Below are 16,495 nucleotides of genomic sequence, written 5' to 3'. Positions count from 1 at the left end.
TTTCTAATAAAAAAATCCATAATATAAAAATTTGTACAGTACCAAAAGAGAAGTCCATGAGAATGGCTGAGACATGTTATACTCATCTCAACCTGTGGTTTAAAAAATAAATAAATAAACAATTCCTATGAACAGTATCCTATAACTCAACAGCCTCTTCTGTCCTCACTATAGAGGAAAAACCTACTATGCAACAGGCTTGCAAGATTCAAGAATCACCTGCAACCACAAGAACGAAAATTTAGGAGAAATTCTTCAGATATCCATCTGACATGAGATTATTGCAACCCTGTTGTGTTTAAATCCACCTGCACTGCACAACTTAAGAACAATTATGAAGCAGAAGATGACCGCAAAACATTTCTTTAGTAGCACGACTAGCTCATTTGCAGTATACATATGCAAAATAAAAAATGTCATTATGTTCAAAGTAGACATGAATTTGGTAGTACTACATTTCTGAATATGAAAAACAAAAATATTATACCATTATCGGCCTATTTCTATGTCACTTCTGGGAAACTTCAGATCAGTATGAACAGAAATAAGGAAGATATAACCGATAAAAGTAAACATCTCTTACCTATTTACATGAATAACTATCACATGTTTTCAACCGGAGTATTGTCCCTTGGAGAGCTTAGGAGTAACCTTCAGACTGACATCATCATATGGATTCTCTTGATGTACATCTACAAGCCCATAATTCTTCAGAACCTGCAGAACGAAGAACATTGCAGTTAATAATCTTTTCACTCTTATCGATTTAGAAGGCAGGTGCATAAGGGAGCCGCATAAAACTTAGCACTTACCAGGGTCTCATAAAACATCCGAGCGCATATTTTTTTGGGTTTGCCTTCAAGAATCTTGTTCAAGCTGAGATCTTCCGACGATTCTTGTGAGTTCCCTGAGGTAGGGGTTATAGAGGACTGCTTTTTCAAGTACTGAGCCACAGCCCTGCAAACAAATCAAACGAAGTTGGAGAGGTCGGTGACTCAGTTGAAGTCGTCTTTGGGCATAGGGGGAGTTTGATGCTACCCATGTGGGCACAACCTAACTCGAGTGTAGCCCATTGGATTCTAGAAAAAAAAAAGTGTAGCCCATTGAATAACACATGATAACATCAGCAGTTTACTTTATGAAATCATTATATCCAAGTCTAACAGTTCACAACCCAAGTGGTTACTACCCACATGACTGGCATGAAATAGTTCAGAGACATAGGGGCAAAAGATTTACCTTGTTCTTGAAGATAATGCTTGCAATTCCGGGGTCCCTTGGTTATATGAGAAGATGCCAAATTCTGGTGTTCCTTGAGATCCTATTAAAACACAGAAAAGAGATCATGCATCGTGTCTTAGACTCATCCCAAGTAAAACACAAGTGTTGATGATAAACTTGGTTAAAACAATAAATTGAAATGTAACATCATGAATTTGCAAAATTACCAGCAGGAGAATTGTCATCTTGTTCTAGAAACCCAAGCTCCTGTCAGAGAAAGAGAGACGCAATATGTTAAATATAGAAGTCAGAAAGTGCAAGTCATTTACCAATAGTCACTCCCCTCTCATTTCAACTTTAAAAGTTAGCTGTTCTCGGAGATGTGACTTAAATACACAAGTTCTGAAGCATTTTATTGTCAATAAAAAGCTTTGACCATAAAGAAGAAATAGAAATAAAAACATATGATAGGAAGAAAATAAAGATTCAAACTATCAAATATGCTGTAAGAAAGCCTACTGAACATACTTCTGCAGAAGACGCCAGCTCAGGAATGTCAGAAAGGGCTGTGCGCTCAGGCAACCCCTTCCCATAGAATGTATCTGGGGTTCTCATTTCTGAGTCTATATCCCGAGGAGATGTTCCCACATCTGAAGTAGGTAATACACGATCCCCTTCAGTTGTTTCAAGACATTCTGATTGCAAACCAAAACTGGAGTTTTCAGGAGTGAGATAGCTCCTCCCATGTGGAGAAGGCACGGCCATGGAGAAAGAAGGCATAAATCTATCTGGTGAAGCGCCCTCATTATTGCGAAGAACTTCAATCTCTCTATCACGATCATGACTAGGTGAAAGGGCCTGATCAGCACTCATCTCTTGGGGTGTTTTTTCTGTAGTAACCATATGATGAACAGAGATGTTGCCTTCCTCGTATAAACTCAACAGTGCAGGACAACATCCTGCAGAATAATAGAACCTGATTCAGATGAAAAGCAATTGCAAACTGAAGTAGAAGCAATGGATAAACGACAAATACTACCAACCAGTTACATAGGGCTGACGAGGGAGACCATTCTTTTTTAATTGCAACCTCATGTTTTGTTTGAAGATCGCAAGAGAAGATAAAGGACAGTTCCTCCTATTCCGGCGGGTGTCGTTGGTGTCATCTAGTGCTTTTTTCACATGTCTAAATCATCATACCAAAATATTATGAGGGGAAATAGATATAAATTTTGAAATAACATAGCATGAATCATATGAAAAGCTATACTTGTTGCTCAATACAGGAGACTTGTCAAAATACTGCTTTCTCTTCCTTTTTCTAACAATTCGTTGTGCAACAGGTGGGGTTGGTTGGATTTCCATTTCAGGTGACTGGTGAACTGCAAAACAAGAAAAAATACAAGTGATTGATGTGTGCAATTTTATACAAACCTCATAACCAAAGACTTACACTCACCAAAAAGCATTGGAGAATCCAAGTGCCTTAGAGAATGTTGTTCTTCATGATTCTGGGGTGAAGAAAAGCGGTCATCAGGCAACAATACTTCTTCTGTAACTGGAGTGCAGTTCACCTTATCTTTAATGATTTGCTCTTCCAGGAATTTGTCGGGGTCAACACGATCAGGCAATATTGGTGAATTGTTGAAATCAAAACCATGTCTAGCATCACGCATGATTTCAATACTAGGTAAATCTTGCGGACTGCTATTTCCGATATTTCCATCATCAGCTGCTAACTGATTAGGAGGCGAAGGATTCTCAGAACCAGCAGTTGAATCCACTTCAACAGGAAGAGGAATACTGCAAGATTAAACAAATCAAATTCATAAATCAAGAGGGATGATGTATAGTTAAGTTTTGGTAGGCCAGAAACAGCCTTACTCTTCCTCCATTGGCACTGGCCCAGATCTTGAATTATCTTCCATGAACGACGAAGCCCTAAAATCATACTGCAGTGGAGAAAAAATCAATAATAGCATAACCTTTAAATGCATCAATTCTCTCACAGAAGGATGAAAAATAGGGCACACCTCATCAACTCGGATGACAACATATTGATCTTGTCCAGTTGGAATTTGCTCTGTGGAATAGAATTTCGAAGGCCCATAGTAAATGTTAATGGGGATCAAGGGAAAAGATTAGGAAATAGGAAGCAGCACGATCAAAACTTAAATTTTCTTATGCAATATCAATACCTGACAAAGTAATCTCATCCTTGCTCTTGAGATAAGAATCCTCACACCTGAAAATGCAAACCCTTAAATTTATCTGCCCACAGCTAGTAAAGAAAGAATTAAAGATCTTCAGCAAAAACATACAAGTCCTTATCGTAATCATCCAATTCCAAGGAATCAAGCTCAAACTTTTCTGGTAAAGTGATGGCATGAAATGGCGCATGTTTTGCATCATCAGGAAGATTGACATTCACAGAAGTAAAGACACGGTTTATTGTATTCCGTACACCATTGCAGTCTTCGTAGAGATAGTCAACTTGTTTTGAGTATATCCGCACAACTCCAAGCAGAAGGTGTCCCGACATTCTCAGCGCAATAGGCACTTCAGGGTACATAATTCGTTCTGTAAATCAAGTTCCACAATAATAATCAAGTTTCAAGAAAGCATCCAAAAAGACTATAACATAATGTTCAAAAGATGCTCATGGAAATTAAGAACAATACCAAATGATAGCACCATCTCACCAAGAAGTAGTAATTGCAACTAGATAACAGTATGATACTGTTAAAAAACTTCTTTGTATCACACATCAATTATAATTAAGAAAAATATGAAAAGGAAGCATCACATGTTCGAATCTTATGATGAGCATACAACACTACAGGAACAAAGAAGCAGATTCAAAGATGTGCAGGTAACAAATGCTTCTTGTTTAATCAATAAAAGAACAGAGAAAAATACATCAATGCTAATAAAATCTAGTGACAGCCACCCAACCCCCAGGATAAAAGAAAAGTAATAATAGTAATAAATAGATAATTCAAAATTAGAAAACATATGAACCACACAGAAATCATACAACACAAAACGGATCCTGATACAGAAGGATGCCTCAGGACATGCTCAATTTCAATCAAAAAAGTTGCCTACTGTGCATCAATATAGATAAATGATCAGAAAACACGCAATGTTGATTGATAACTGATATCATTACCAATTTTACCAATGCAAAAATGTAGTCTTTTAAGTCATGCCAAAAAGGAGTGAAAGTAATCAGACAAAAAACATCAATGCTAGGATCTTCACATATTCAAATTAGGAAGAAAAAAGAGAAAGCAGAAGCAAACTAAATCGTTTGCTAAGTATCAAACACAAAATCACTCATCAGATTATAAAAAACTAATCTTTGTATCCAATAAAAAAACTAATGGTCTCATAAAATGACACGAAAACAAATGAAAAGTTCAGGCAATTTTTACAAATGAATTAAACAACACAAACCCGTTACACGCCCAAGGATGAAACATAAACTCACAAATCAAGAACCAGCTTCTTATCATCGCCGATAAATTTTAACCAAACCCAACAAATAAAAATTCTTTCTTGACGCAAAATTACTAAGAAAAACACATAATCACCACCGGATTTTCTTGATTTTACTCATTTCTCGACAACAAACGAAATAAAACCAAATCAAAACACAGACAACGTGAAACGTGGTAAAGTTAAGCGTTTATCGAGTACGTACCGACGGTGGAGGGCACATTGGTTGAAACGTAATGAGACTTCTTGAGCTTGTGTTGCAAATGTGCTGCACACCAAACAGTCCCCAAAGGACCTTTCCTTGCCAAGAACGTATGCGAATAGAACATTTCCTCTTCCTAGTCCTTCTACACTCTTCGATTTGGCTGTAACAAGCAGTAATAACTCTGCTGTGTCTATATACGGGCGAGGTGGGTGGGAGTGGGGTGTGAATAGGGTGCCCCTCTACCATTCTGTATAAATGTATATGTTGGGAGGCGCGGGAAAGGCAAAGAAGCGCGAAAACAGAAATATTGAGAATTGTGTTTATGAATTAGGCCAGTTTTTTCCGAAATTTACGAGACTGCCACCGAGTTTCCTAATTCTTCCCACGTACGTTGCTCGCTGTTGGGCGTGGGCGTGAAATGACACGTGGAAAATTTATAATAATATATATTTATTAATATATATATCAATTAATTTTGATCAATTGACGGATTCTTAAAATTAAAAAAATTAATACTCGTTGCCAGGCCTATTAATACTCGAGCCGATGAGCTCAACTCCAAGGACTGCATCAAACCTTCACTCTGTTGCAGCACGAAGACCAAGTACTGATAAAACATTTGCTTCTCAGATCTTTACTCAAAAACTAAGGAAAATTGTAGGTATTACAGTAGAACTCATCTGTCTGCTTTATTTCTTGAATACAATAACTGCAAAATCATAAATTTGTTTGGGTACCTGAAAAGAAGGAGCCGACTTGCCTTTCTTGTTGCCGTGAATTTGGGGCTTAGGGTTCTAAGAGATGGGTTTGGGGAAGAAATAAGAGCGGGAAAGAATGGAGGTAGAAAGAGAAAGAGAGAGAGAAAGAAAGGAAAAGGAAGAAGAAACGATGGGGAAGAAATAAGAGAGGGGAAAGAATGGAGGTAGAAGAGAAAGAGAGAGAAAGAAAGAAAGAAGAAACGATGAAAAGAAAGAGAAAGAGGGGTTTTTCAATTTTGGTATTATTATTATTATTATTTTAAATTATGAGATTGAATCTTAAAATTTTTTTATATAGATATAATTGAAATTAATATATATTCACAATCTGTAAAATTTATATCTTTATAAATGTTACTATAATATTAATGTGACTATCATCTTACATTGTTAAACAATATGGGTTAATCAGGTCATCGAAATTCAGATCAAACCGTTATATATGATAAAACTTACAACAAAATACATTTGGTAAAGTTTTAGACTTATTGAATATCCGTATGTCGAGATATCGTACTCGAAACATAAGAATAATCATTCAAGACGGTGTATCATTGAATCAGACCATGTGATTTTAAATCATATCGTCTGATATGATCTAATATGATCTAATGGACATAATCTTGTATATATTTAAATTTCGTATGAATCAGGTGCCCGATTTAAGATATCGTAATTATTGATTAAATTTTTTAATCTCATTATATATATAATAAAATAATAATTAGAAGTTCAACCATCATCATCGTCATCATTATTGTTATTATTGTTGCTATTATTATTATTATTACAATTTTTAGATTAATTCATAAAAATTACTAAATTTTGACATAAATTTATAAATAATAAAAAATCATAGTGAATTACTTGTCAATTTAAAAAATGTTAACGTAATACAAAAATATATATTTAAATATAATATAAAGTTCTATATATCATATTAAATAACAATTTTAATTATAAAAAATATTATAATTTACTAAGTTGTTGATTAAATTTATTTTTGTATAAAAATTAAATGTATAAATAAAAGTACCATAATTATTATTATCCAAAATAAAATGTATGATATTGATTAATAATTATAATAAATGGTCAATTTAGATTATAAAACTGATCAAATATTAGATATAAAATTAAATATATAAAAAATTCAAAAAAAAAATCACCAGCTCATGAACAGCCTCCAATGAGCTCGAGCTCAAGCTCGATAGGAGCTCGAGCCGACTAGACTCATCTGCCACCCCTAATTGGTACTACTCATATATGAAGAAAAAGGACAAAAATGTACTTATTTAGGGCAAAAATATCAAAAGAACCATGGATCCATGCACGTATACTCGGATCGGGTCGCAATACCCAACCCACTTCAGCAACCAGGCACCGGACACCAACTGACACCTCCATCACACCACCGTACGATCTTTGACAATAGAGCCTTTAGGATAACACCACGTCGCTCACTTAGTATACTATATTTGGGCCTATACATACTCCCATTTCAAAGCATTTATGGCATGACTCGTTTAGTGCTTAAGATCGCATTCCTTACATCTCAAACTCGAGCTGACTTGAAAGTCGAAGGGTCTTAGTAGGGGATACTCTCAACTAGCTTCACGTTCTTGTTTCTTCTCAAGGCATATTTTGATATTTGAGAGAAGTGTTGCGACCTTGGGACCTACATTGAGGAGATCGCATATTCTTACCAGGATCATCTACCATCGTCTGTGGAAAATCCTAAGAAACACCCATCGAATTGACATGGAAAGAACTTCAAGAGGAGACATGTTCAGGAGGGCATAGGAGGATACACCTAGACGAGATCGAATTATGCATTTGACTAGAAGCGAGTTACAAAGATTAATGGAAGAGGCAAACAAAAATGCACCAGCAAAATATGAAAGGATGATTGCTATATTTATTGCACGAGAATCAACTAAAAGGTAGTTGTTCAAGGAAAAAGGAGATAAAGAGGGATCCACAGGAGACGGCAAGTAGATAGGAACCTGAAATAAAGCTATGTTTTCTAAAATGGGATCCAGTGAAAAAGGTAAGGGAAAGAGAAGAGAACCAGGAGTCTCAAAAGCAGAAGTGGACCGTATAGGAAGGCAGATCAAGCGATTGGGTAGGCAAATTGATGAGCTAAAAAGGAGAGGAGAAATAGTAGCCCAAAATAGAAATTCTCCATTTTCGAACAAAATACTGACAGAGGTGGTAGACTAGAGTTTCAAAATGCGTGACCTACCTAAGTACAGTGGAACGAAAGACCCTCAGGAACACGTGGCTACATTCAAGTTGGTAATGAATTTGTATGATTAGTTCGGTCCTGCTAATGCTAAATTGTTTCTTACTACTCTTACAGAGAAAGCACATGAATGGTTTACTAACCTGTCAAGTGAAAGTATAGAAACATTCAAATAGCTGGTGCAAAAGTTTACATTCCATTTTGCAAGCAAAAGAAAATAGAAACGCTCTGCGACGTACTTATTCATGATAAGGCAAAAGGATGATGAGTCTCTCAAAAGTTTTATAGGTAGATTTTAAAATGAAACATTGGAGGTTCAAGACATTTTGATAGATATAATGTTGGCATCCTTATTCATGGTTTGAAGAAAGGACTGTTCGCATCATTCCTAGCAAGGGACTCGCTTGAGGATGTGGAGCAGTTAATGAAGATGGACCAAAAGTACATTGATGAAGAGGAGATGAACGCAATAAAAAATAGAGAATGGCAACACTCGAGAGGTTGAGATCGCATGGAAGAAGAAATGGATAGACACGTATGACAAAAGATGATCGTGAACTGCCATACCGACCCAAGTTTCATAAATACACACCGCTAGCAACCACGAGAGCTAGGGCATTGATAATGATGGAGAAGTCTAATTTTTACAATGGCCAGAGCACACTAAATTTATGCTGACAAAGAAATATTCTAGTAAATATTGTAAGTTCCACATAGATAGGGATCATAATACGGAGGATATATAAAGGTTAGTGAGACAGGGATGCTTTAAAGAATGTGTACTCCGTCCAAAAAAGGGAGAGAGATTATAAAGTGGGTAGTAGAAAGGCAAAACAAGACAAAGACACCAACAAAAAGACACACATATACACATTGTCGCATGATTGCTTAATTGGATACTGAAATAATGAAACTTGGGATATGGCTGAAAATGGAACCGAAGAGAGGTTTTCTTTTCTTTTTTGCCTTTTACCCAACAAAGGTATAGAACCAGATATACCAAAAGCCATCAAGCCCAATAAGGACCAACTCCTTTTTTCAGTTGGGCAATAAAAATTAGAGTAAATTATAAATAATTATAAATTTCTCCTCATTATTTAAAAAATTATGAATATTTCTTTAATTTTAATAATTATCTAGCAATTGACTCAATTCGTTAGTCTCTATTATATTTTCATTTTTTATATAATGAATGGACTAAAATACATTTATAGACTATAAATTATATTTTTAATTTTTAATTTTTTTATAAACTAAGTCAATAGTTTTTATTTTTTTCCAAAGCTTCTCATTCACTTTGTTTTTTCCACAATTTTTGATTGATTTAAAAACCAAAGTTAACAATTTTAAAATTTCACAAAGAATTATATAATTTAATCAAACATTATATGGGTATTTATAGTCAAATGACGAAAAAATATTCATAATTATACCAAACTTCATGAAGGTCGTTGTAACTTACCCTAAAAAATATAAAATATTAACAATCAACGTAACAATCCCCCAAGAGAAACAAACTACATGAGTTGAGTTTCTTACTGTTGTGAAATATTCAAGTCGAACCAAAATTACTACAAAGAATTTTACCCCAAGATTCTACAAAGCGGAAGGTACCAGGTTAAACCAACTATGAAGCACTGAATCAACTCCATTTTGACAACATAAAACACAACAAAACCAAGAAAGACTTTAACAATGCCTAATAGGACACATTTCCTATGCCTGAATCCCACTAGTAGTAAAACCATAGCGTACAGCACAGCCCAAGTAAACAGACTATTTACAGCAACAATTTTCATTCAAAAAAAAATTCAATTTGCTTTTGAAACCATTTTCCATTACCATGACCATCAGTTAGAGGTAAGAAGCTGCATAAATGAAGTCCGTGCGGACCCAACCTAGATAAGAGACATCATGAACATCCACCTTCTAACAAGAGATGCGGAACCAATGCACAAATTACATAGTACAGTTAATGTAATAGCCAGACAATGAAACAAGGATCAACTATTCCCAGCCATCCAGCAATGGTGAGGAATGATAGTGAATCCACCTACCTAAGAGGCAATTTTTGCAACCTGATTAATTTCTTTATATTTTCTTTCTTCCTATGATTCCAAGCAGCAGTAGAAAGGCAAAATTGATCAATCGATGTTCTTGCAAAAGTTTAAATAAAGTAAGTGTCGCATAACACCATACAAAATAAAATGTTGTCTCCAGTCCTATATATGCAAATTACAGACAGATTATGACATTCAAGCCCACCTCCTTCAGGAGCAGATAAAGCTATTAGCTCAAGCCTCATCTATCTGGTCCTGCAAGAAAAGAGGTAGAGTTTTCTTTAGGTTGGTGTTGGGTTAAGACATAAACATAAATCTTTGTCAAATGAATTACTAGGTTCACCAAATGCATGCAATTGTCTGCAACTGTATGACAACTTTCAAGAATTTTTAATTTTTCACTAATTTGAGAAATGCAGGGAGAGATTCCTTGTGAGATTTTTCTCATCTCTTGAATTTGTTTCCGCCCAGATGTATGTTTGTTTTTGTGAGGAATTTTTCACAATATATTTGCAACACGTATCACTATAAACAGGGAACACATCACATCAACTATAATCATCATATTTTCTTTCTTACATAACACCTTTTAGACATTACATCAAATATCAATATTACACTTTTATATCACATTCAATCACATATTAAAAAAAAATTCCAACCAAGATCATTTAATTTTGTATTTTCACACTAAGATGAGATAAGATCACAAGCAATCCCTCCTGCCAGATTGTACATCATTCTTCATGGAGGCAGAAAAGGCAACGAGCTTTTAATCTATATATTAATTAATGGACGACACTTTGGCAAAATTTCTCGTTGATAGAGAGCAAACTGTAAAATCGTTTTAATCAAATTCTGAATGCGTACAAAAAGTATGAAAAGGAAGTGATTACTACATAATTTCCATTGTTTGGACAATTCTCCTTCCACGGTTGCTCAAAATTGGTTTCTATTAAGATGGTTCCATAGGAATTTTTAAAAGGTCGTGGGACCTAGACATAATGTTGGGCATGCTCCACATTCCAAGCCAAAAAATATTCATTTTGTTAGAGTATTTTGCAAAAGAAAAGGACGAAAATCCTGCAATCCAATGTTTTTTAAGTATAATCAAAGAACTTTAGCTTTACTTCCCATTTTAAATGCACAACTAAAAGTATATGGAATCAGGAAGGTATAAAAATAAAATGGCCTTGGTTCAATGGGTGTGCAGCCAATAAACTAATTCATCTCAATAATTGAAGCATTATTTTATGCTATTTCATTTACCGTTATGGAAGTAAACTTTATGTCATAAGAAGTTACTCGTTCAATCAAAAAGTACTCCTCAAGGCTAAAGCTTATAAAGCAGCTGAAAGGAATAAAACAAAAATTCAACAATGAGTTCTAGAAATCACTAGTATGATACTGTGACAAGTATAATTTCGTTTCCTTCCATTTATGAAAAATAAAAAGCCATCTCGCATTGGTCACGTGTCAAGTGGCTGCATATGGGGCTGATGAAATAACCTTCAATAACATTCTTTGATCTATGCATAAAATTTAGCTTTCATTTAAAATGTCACCACATGACATCATATGGCAAAAAAGCTCGTTAGTTGATGGGCTTCATCCACCCTTCTATGATCATTTTCCAACTTCAATTCAAGTGGCGACAAAACAAAAAGCACGCAAGGATTTTTTTTTTCATTTTACTATAGAGATTAAATTAATTACCATAAAATTAAACAATTCAAATACCAAAAAAGGAATGACCATTACTCAATCAAGGCTTGGGCTCCCCCCAGAGAACATTGACTCCACCAAGATATGGAAAATCTACTCTACATTTGACCTCTTAGGCTCATATATCGTGCATGCGACTATAGATATTAAATGGCTACTAATCATAATTGTTGTCTACCTGCATATCTGAGGTCCAAAGAGTGAGGTTGTCCCTTAGAAGTTGCATGATGAGAGTGCTATCCTTGTACGACTCTTCACCCAAAGTGTCCAACTCAGCAATAGCTTCCTCGAAAGCCTGTGCGCACAACAAGAAGAACTTCAATTTTCTAGTTAAGGAATTTCCAACAAGACAAAAGGCGTTGCATGGCATGCAAAGACGCAAACATTTTGTTTATAGTTGTTTTTGAAAGATCTGGGAAAATGAATTTTGATTTCGGAGAGTTTAGAAGTGTGTGATGGGAAATACAACAAATGTTTGGTATTATTTTAGGAGATGTTAGAAAATTGTTGAAAATGGATGATAATATATTTCACATTATCTTTAGAGGAGACAAAATTACCATAGAGTAAAATCATGTCTTGATGGTGGGCTTTCCGCAATTCTATACATACATAATATAGAATGATGGGGTAGGGTATATTCCTTGTTGATCTTTGGTAACCTTCATAGAAAGCGTTCTAAATTAATTTTCAACTAACCGGAACCCCTAATATACTATGTTTGGAATCAGCTTTTGTCATTTTATAAACTGTCAGAAAATGAAACCAAACAAAGGGCATAAATTTTTCCTTCATTATTTGATTAATGTTTAAATTCAGAAAACATGGGAACTAGTGTTAATGACGTGGCTAAAAGCAGTAAAAAAGTTGCTATGCACCACGTGGCTAATAGACTGAATAGACAAGGTTTTTGCATTGTTTCAGCCAAAGACTAATTCTGGTAAGGTTGCTATCGATCATGTGCCTAATACACGGAAAATTAAGGTTGTTTAGTTTGCTTGCATATTGCTTAAGATTCACTGGGAAACCAGTGTAACTGGCTTATTTTGTCATTGCACGATTGCAACTATTTATAACTATCATAATTTTTTCCCTTTAAATAGGTTGCAGGAGAACAGAGAGCTCGCACAACAACCAGATTAGCCATAATCACATGAATCATAAAACTTCTAATTTTCAGGGAAATCAAGGTGAAAAGAGATTGGGTACTTAATTAATCAACAGATTAGAACTTAAAGTCTATATATTTATCAAGGGATATTATTCCCAGTGAACATTGAGCTCTTTCACCTTTACAATTGTTATTGAGGCAGACTTTATAACTTAGAAAAAGCAAACAGGCGAAAACGGCCAATTATGGAAGGAAATATAAATGATCACCCTCAACATAAGAAGTAAAGAACTGTTGAACTACGGTGAAAGTAACTGACCTGTTTGGCCATGCTGCAAGCTTTTTCTGATGCATTTAGAATTTCATAGTAGAAAACTGAGAAGTTGAGTGCCAAGCCCAAACGTATAGGATGTGTGGGAGCAAGATCAGCAAGTGCAATATCCTGATTACAATCAATCACGTAAAGAAATGATCAACCAGAAGATTAACAAATACAATAGATATGAACAAGTGCATCTTAATTCAATTTTCTTCTGGTTATAAAGAAAAGTCTATGCCAAAGAAGAAAACGATAACCATAGTTGCTGAAAAGATTTAAAAATGATCTCATGAAATTAATTTAATAAAGTTGTCTTCAATCTCTCAACGAAAAATAAGAGTCATTGGCCCGTAACTTCCACCGAAGACCTATTCTTGCAACTTTACATCACCATACGAAAACCATATAATTCACATAATCAACCATCTCTTTCAATTGAAAGTGCATTTCCATTATGCCCACCTTTCACCTTTACACATCTTCACTTTTTCACTCTCCTATATAAAAACCTATCATCACCTTCGTTAACTTTCTATAGATTTTGACAACGGATTCTCTAATCTTGCCAAGATTGTTACTTCCCCACCCTCCCAAACAACTTGAATCAAAAAAGAAAAAGAAAAAAAGGAGGGTTGCTACATAACACAAAGTAGAAAAGATTCGGGCAATATAGTATAACATCAAGAAGAACATAAATCTAGCACAAATCATTCATTCAACATATATTTATTCCAATGTCCTTCAGCAATTCGCATCGCCCACAAAAATGACCATTCAATCATCACTGTAATAGAAACAACAACCATTTGCAAGTACCTGAGCGGCTTTGTAAGCGAGCATAGTATCCTCAGCAGCTTCCTTCCGCTCATTCCCAGCCTTAAACTCCGCCAAATACCTGTGATAATCACCCTTCATCTTCAAATAGAAAACCTTGGACTCACCGGAAGCCGCCGAGGGGATCAAATAATCCGCGAGGAGCTTCAAAATCCCGGCACAGACTTGGGAGAGCTCATTCTCGACCTTAGATCTGTAGTCCTTGACGAGGGCAACGTGGTCGTCGTTCTTCCGGCCCTCCTCCTTCTGCTCGATGGAGCTGACTATGCGCCAAGCAGCACGCAGCGAGCCGATGACGTTCTTGTAAGCGACAGAGAGTAGGTTGCGCTCCTCAACGGTGAGCTCGGCTCCGGCCGAGCCCACCACGAGGCTGTCCATGAACTGGACCATCTCCTCATAGCGCTCGGCTTGCTCGGCTAGCTTAGCCATGTAGAGGTACTGTTCTCTGGTCAAAGCCATCGAAAAACGAGAGAGAGAGAGAGAGAGAGGAAATGGGTGTTTGGGATTTTTGTGAAATTTGGGGGAAAAAGAGGAGAAATTGAAACTGCTGCGACGAGGTATGAATTGATTGAATGAGGACTTGAGTTGTCTGAAAGTTTGAGGTGGGGTTAGGGTTCTGATTTTTTATTTTTTTTTAATTTATTAATGTTGTCTTAATATACAGTGATTCACGGCGCGTGTCGCTAGCTAAATTTCCCCACACTTACTATACTGCTCATAAAAATATGAAATTATATTTTTAATTTTTCTATTTAATTATATTTAAACTTTTTTAAAAATAAAATTTATATTTTTTCTTAAAAAATTTAAAATAATACTTTCATTCCTCCAAAAAAAATTATCCACATTACCTACTCCCCTTTTTGTTAGAATATAGATAAAATATATCGAATCAGTAAAAAAAAATTACATAAATTTTTAATTTTATTATTCTCCAACAATATTTCCATCCAATATTCATAAGTGCAACTGGACAAAAGGGGTTGATGGATGTTGCATGCATCATGTGGATGTCAAGTTAATGAGGAACACATAAAACAAACAACAGTTGTCATGCTGACTTCCATCAATGATGTTACCTATATGTACATACATGATGTTTACTTAAATAATTTTCTTTTTTTTTTAAATTTTATTGTATATAAATAAATATTTTTTATAAATTTGATACATATTTAAATATTTTATTGAAAATTAGTGTCCATAGTTTCATATAAATTGTGTCTCTGATGATTAAATTACACATGCACATGTTGTCTATAATATTTATTTAATCACTTAATTACCATTACATGTTCTGCTAATTATCAATAATGACAATTTGCACCACAAATAATGTTGCAATTGTTTTCGTACGCGACAAAAAATATAATTTTTATAATTAATTATTAGAGTTAAAAGAAAAAAAATAATAATAAATAAAATCAATCACGGCTTCGCAACGGCCATTAATTGTTGTTTCTGCAAGTATGGTCAAAATATTAGTCACGGTTAAAACCAAGACAAATATTTTGACTATGGTTAAAAATTATGGAGAATATTGATTAATCGTGGTAAAATGTTGCTTTGATTTTATTTAACCGTGATTAATAGTATTGATTTAGTATAATCTTTAGGCCATGGCCATAACGAAAACTCAAGCCTTTTGTAGTGGTACAAATTATTATTGTGATAAATAAGATATTATCATTCAGTTCATATTATTGCAAATAATTTTAATATCGTCGGTTAATAATAAGCAGTAAATTTATCTTTTATTGTATGAAAATCATATAATATGAAATATTTGTACTATCCATTTAAATAATAATTTAAGTCAATATATAAAGTATTTAAAATTTAAATTATTAATATTATAAAGTACAATACTTAATTTCATCGCTTTTGTAAACTCGTACAATTTAAAATCTAACTTTTAGTAGCATCTAAGGTGCAAAATCGTAAAATTCTTATTTGGACACTTTGAGAATGAATCGTGATGGCCAAGAATCACGCTTTTCTTCAGCTCACTCGAGTATTTGTCCACTATTTTTTTTTTAAAAAAAAAAAATCTGCATTTGATGGTTACATTTTATACCAACAAAAACTATTTGAAAATGATTTATCACGTAGTTTTTTTTTTTTTTGAAAAAATATGGGTGGTTATTTCACTCTACTTTTGAACTCTTTTTTCTTTGTTTTTAGAGGCTGTGATGGAGCGAAAGTAATAAAAAAAAAAAACATTTCTAATATTTAGAGGGCTCGAATTTGAAGTAAAATATTTCACTACTGAATGAATTTTATAACGGAGTTTTCGTAGGTATTAAACAGAAAGAGTCACAACGAAAGTAAAACAGGCTCGAAACGGACTAAATTTTAGACTACCTCGCAAACACATAAAATTTGACCAAACAAAAAAGAAATCCTATAAAAACATGAAAATTAACTAAACTCGACTGAAAAATAAAGAAATAAAAAAAAATGCCCAAGCATTGGTTGACACGATAAAAATTTGCAACGAAAGCCCTTACCAAGAT

At 34.5% G+C, this 16,495-nt stretch overlaps 2 protein-coding genes across 2 annotated transcripts; both read right to left on the bottom strand.

Moving 5' to 3' along the window:
* On the bottom strand, positions 1–5,882 carry LOC105176407 (sister chromatid cohesion 1 protein 3). The gene is made up of 15 exons (XM_011099192.3): positions 5,665–5,882; positions 4,928–5,534; positions 3,543–3,801; positions 3,420–3,466; positions 3,255–3,304; positions 3,106–3,173; positions 2,681–3,024; positions 2,492–2,603; positions 2,265–2,407; positions 1,750–2,180; positions 1,449–1,488; positions 1,240–1,321; positions 813–957; positions 584–717; positions 1–313 (listed from the first exon to the last, which is right to left on the bottom strand). Exons 2-14 carry the CDS (start codon positions 5,049–5,051, stop codon positions 613–615), a joined length of 1,950 nt encoding a protein of 649 aa, XP_011097494.1. The 5' UTR covers positions 5,052–5,534; positions 5,665–5,882; the 3' UTR covers positions 1–313; positions 584–612.
* Positions 5,883–10,070: 4,188 nt separating this feature from the next.
* Positions 10,071–14,563, bottom strand: LOC105176406 (14-3-3 protein 1). The gene is made up of 4 exons (XM_011099191.3): positions 13,962–14,563; positions 13,146–13,268; positions 11,894–12,010; positions 10,071–10,245 (listed from the first exon to the last, which is right to left on the bottom strand). Exons 1-4 carry the CDS (start codon positions 14,436–14,438, stop codon positions 10,225–10,227), a joined length of 738 nt encoding a protein of 245 aa, XP_011097493.1. The 5' UTR covers positions 14,439–14,563; the 3' UTR covers positions 10,071–10,224.
* Positions 14,564–16,495: the final 1,932 nt, after the last annotated feature.

Source organism: Sesamum indicum, linkage group LG13 (assembly GCF_026168435.1).
Source record: "Sesamum indicum cultivar Baizhima isolate 11 linkage group LG13, ASM2616843v1, whole genome shotgun sequence".
NCBI classification, from domain to species: domain Eukaryota; kingdom Viridiplantae; phylum Streptophyta; class Magnoliopsida; order Lamiales; family Pedaliaceae; genus Sesamum; species Sesamum indicum.
Note: the sequence above shows the minus strand (reverse complement) of the source record. Positions and strands in the feature narration are given on the sequence as shown.

Bases quoted from the DNA above. Each gene is read 5' to 3' on its own strand.
- LOC105176407 (XM_011099192.3), bottom strand. From the start codon at position 5,051: ATGTTCTATTCGCATACGTTCTTGGCAAGGAAAGGTCCTTTGGGGACT. The intron at 3,802-4,927 runs GTACGTACTCGA...CTTGATTTACAG, and splicing joins CAATGTGCCCTCCACCGTCG to AACGAATTATGTACCCTGAA. The intron at 2,604-2,680 runs GTGAGTGTAAGT...CTTGTTTTGCAG, and splicing joins GGATTCTCCAATGCTTTTTG to TTCACCAGTCACCTGAAATG.
- LOC105176406 (XM_011099191.3), bottom strand. From the start codon at position 14,438: ATGGCTTTGACCAGAGAACAGTACCTCTACATGGCTAAGCTAGCCGAG. The intron at 12,011-13,145 runs GTCAGTTACTTT...TTGTGCGCACAG, and splicing joins CTTGCAGCATGGCCAAACAG to GCTTTCGAGGAAGCTATTGC. The intron at 10,246-11,893 runs GTAGACAACAAT...CTTTTCTTGCAG, and splicing joins TTTGGACCTCAGATATGCAG to GACCAGATAGATGAGGCTTG.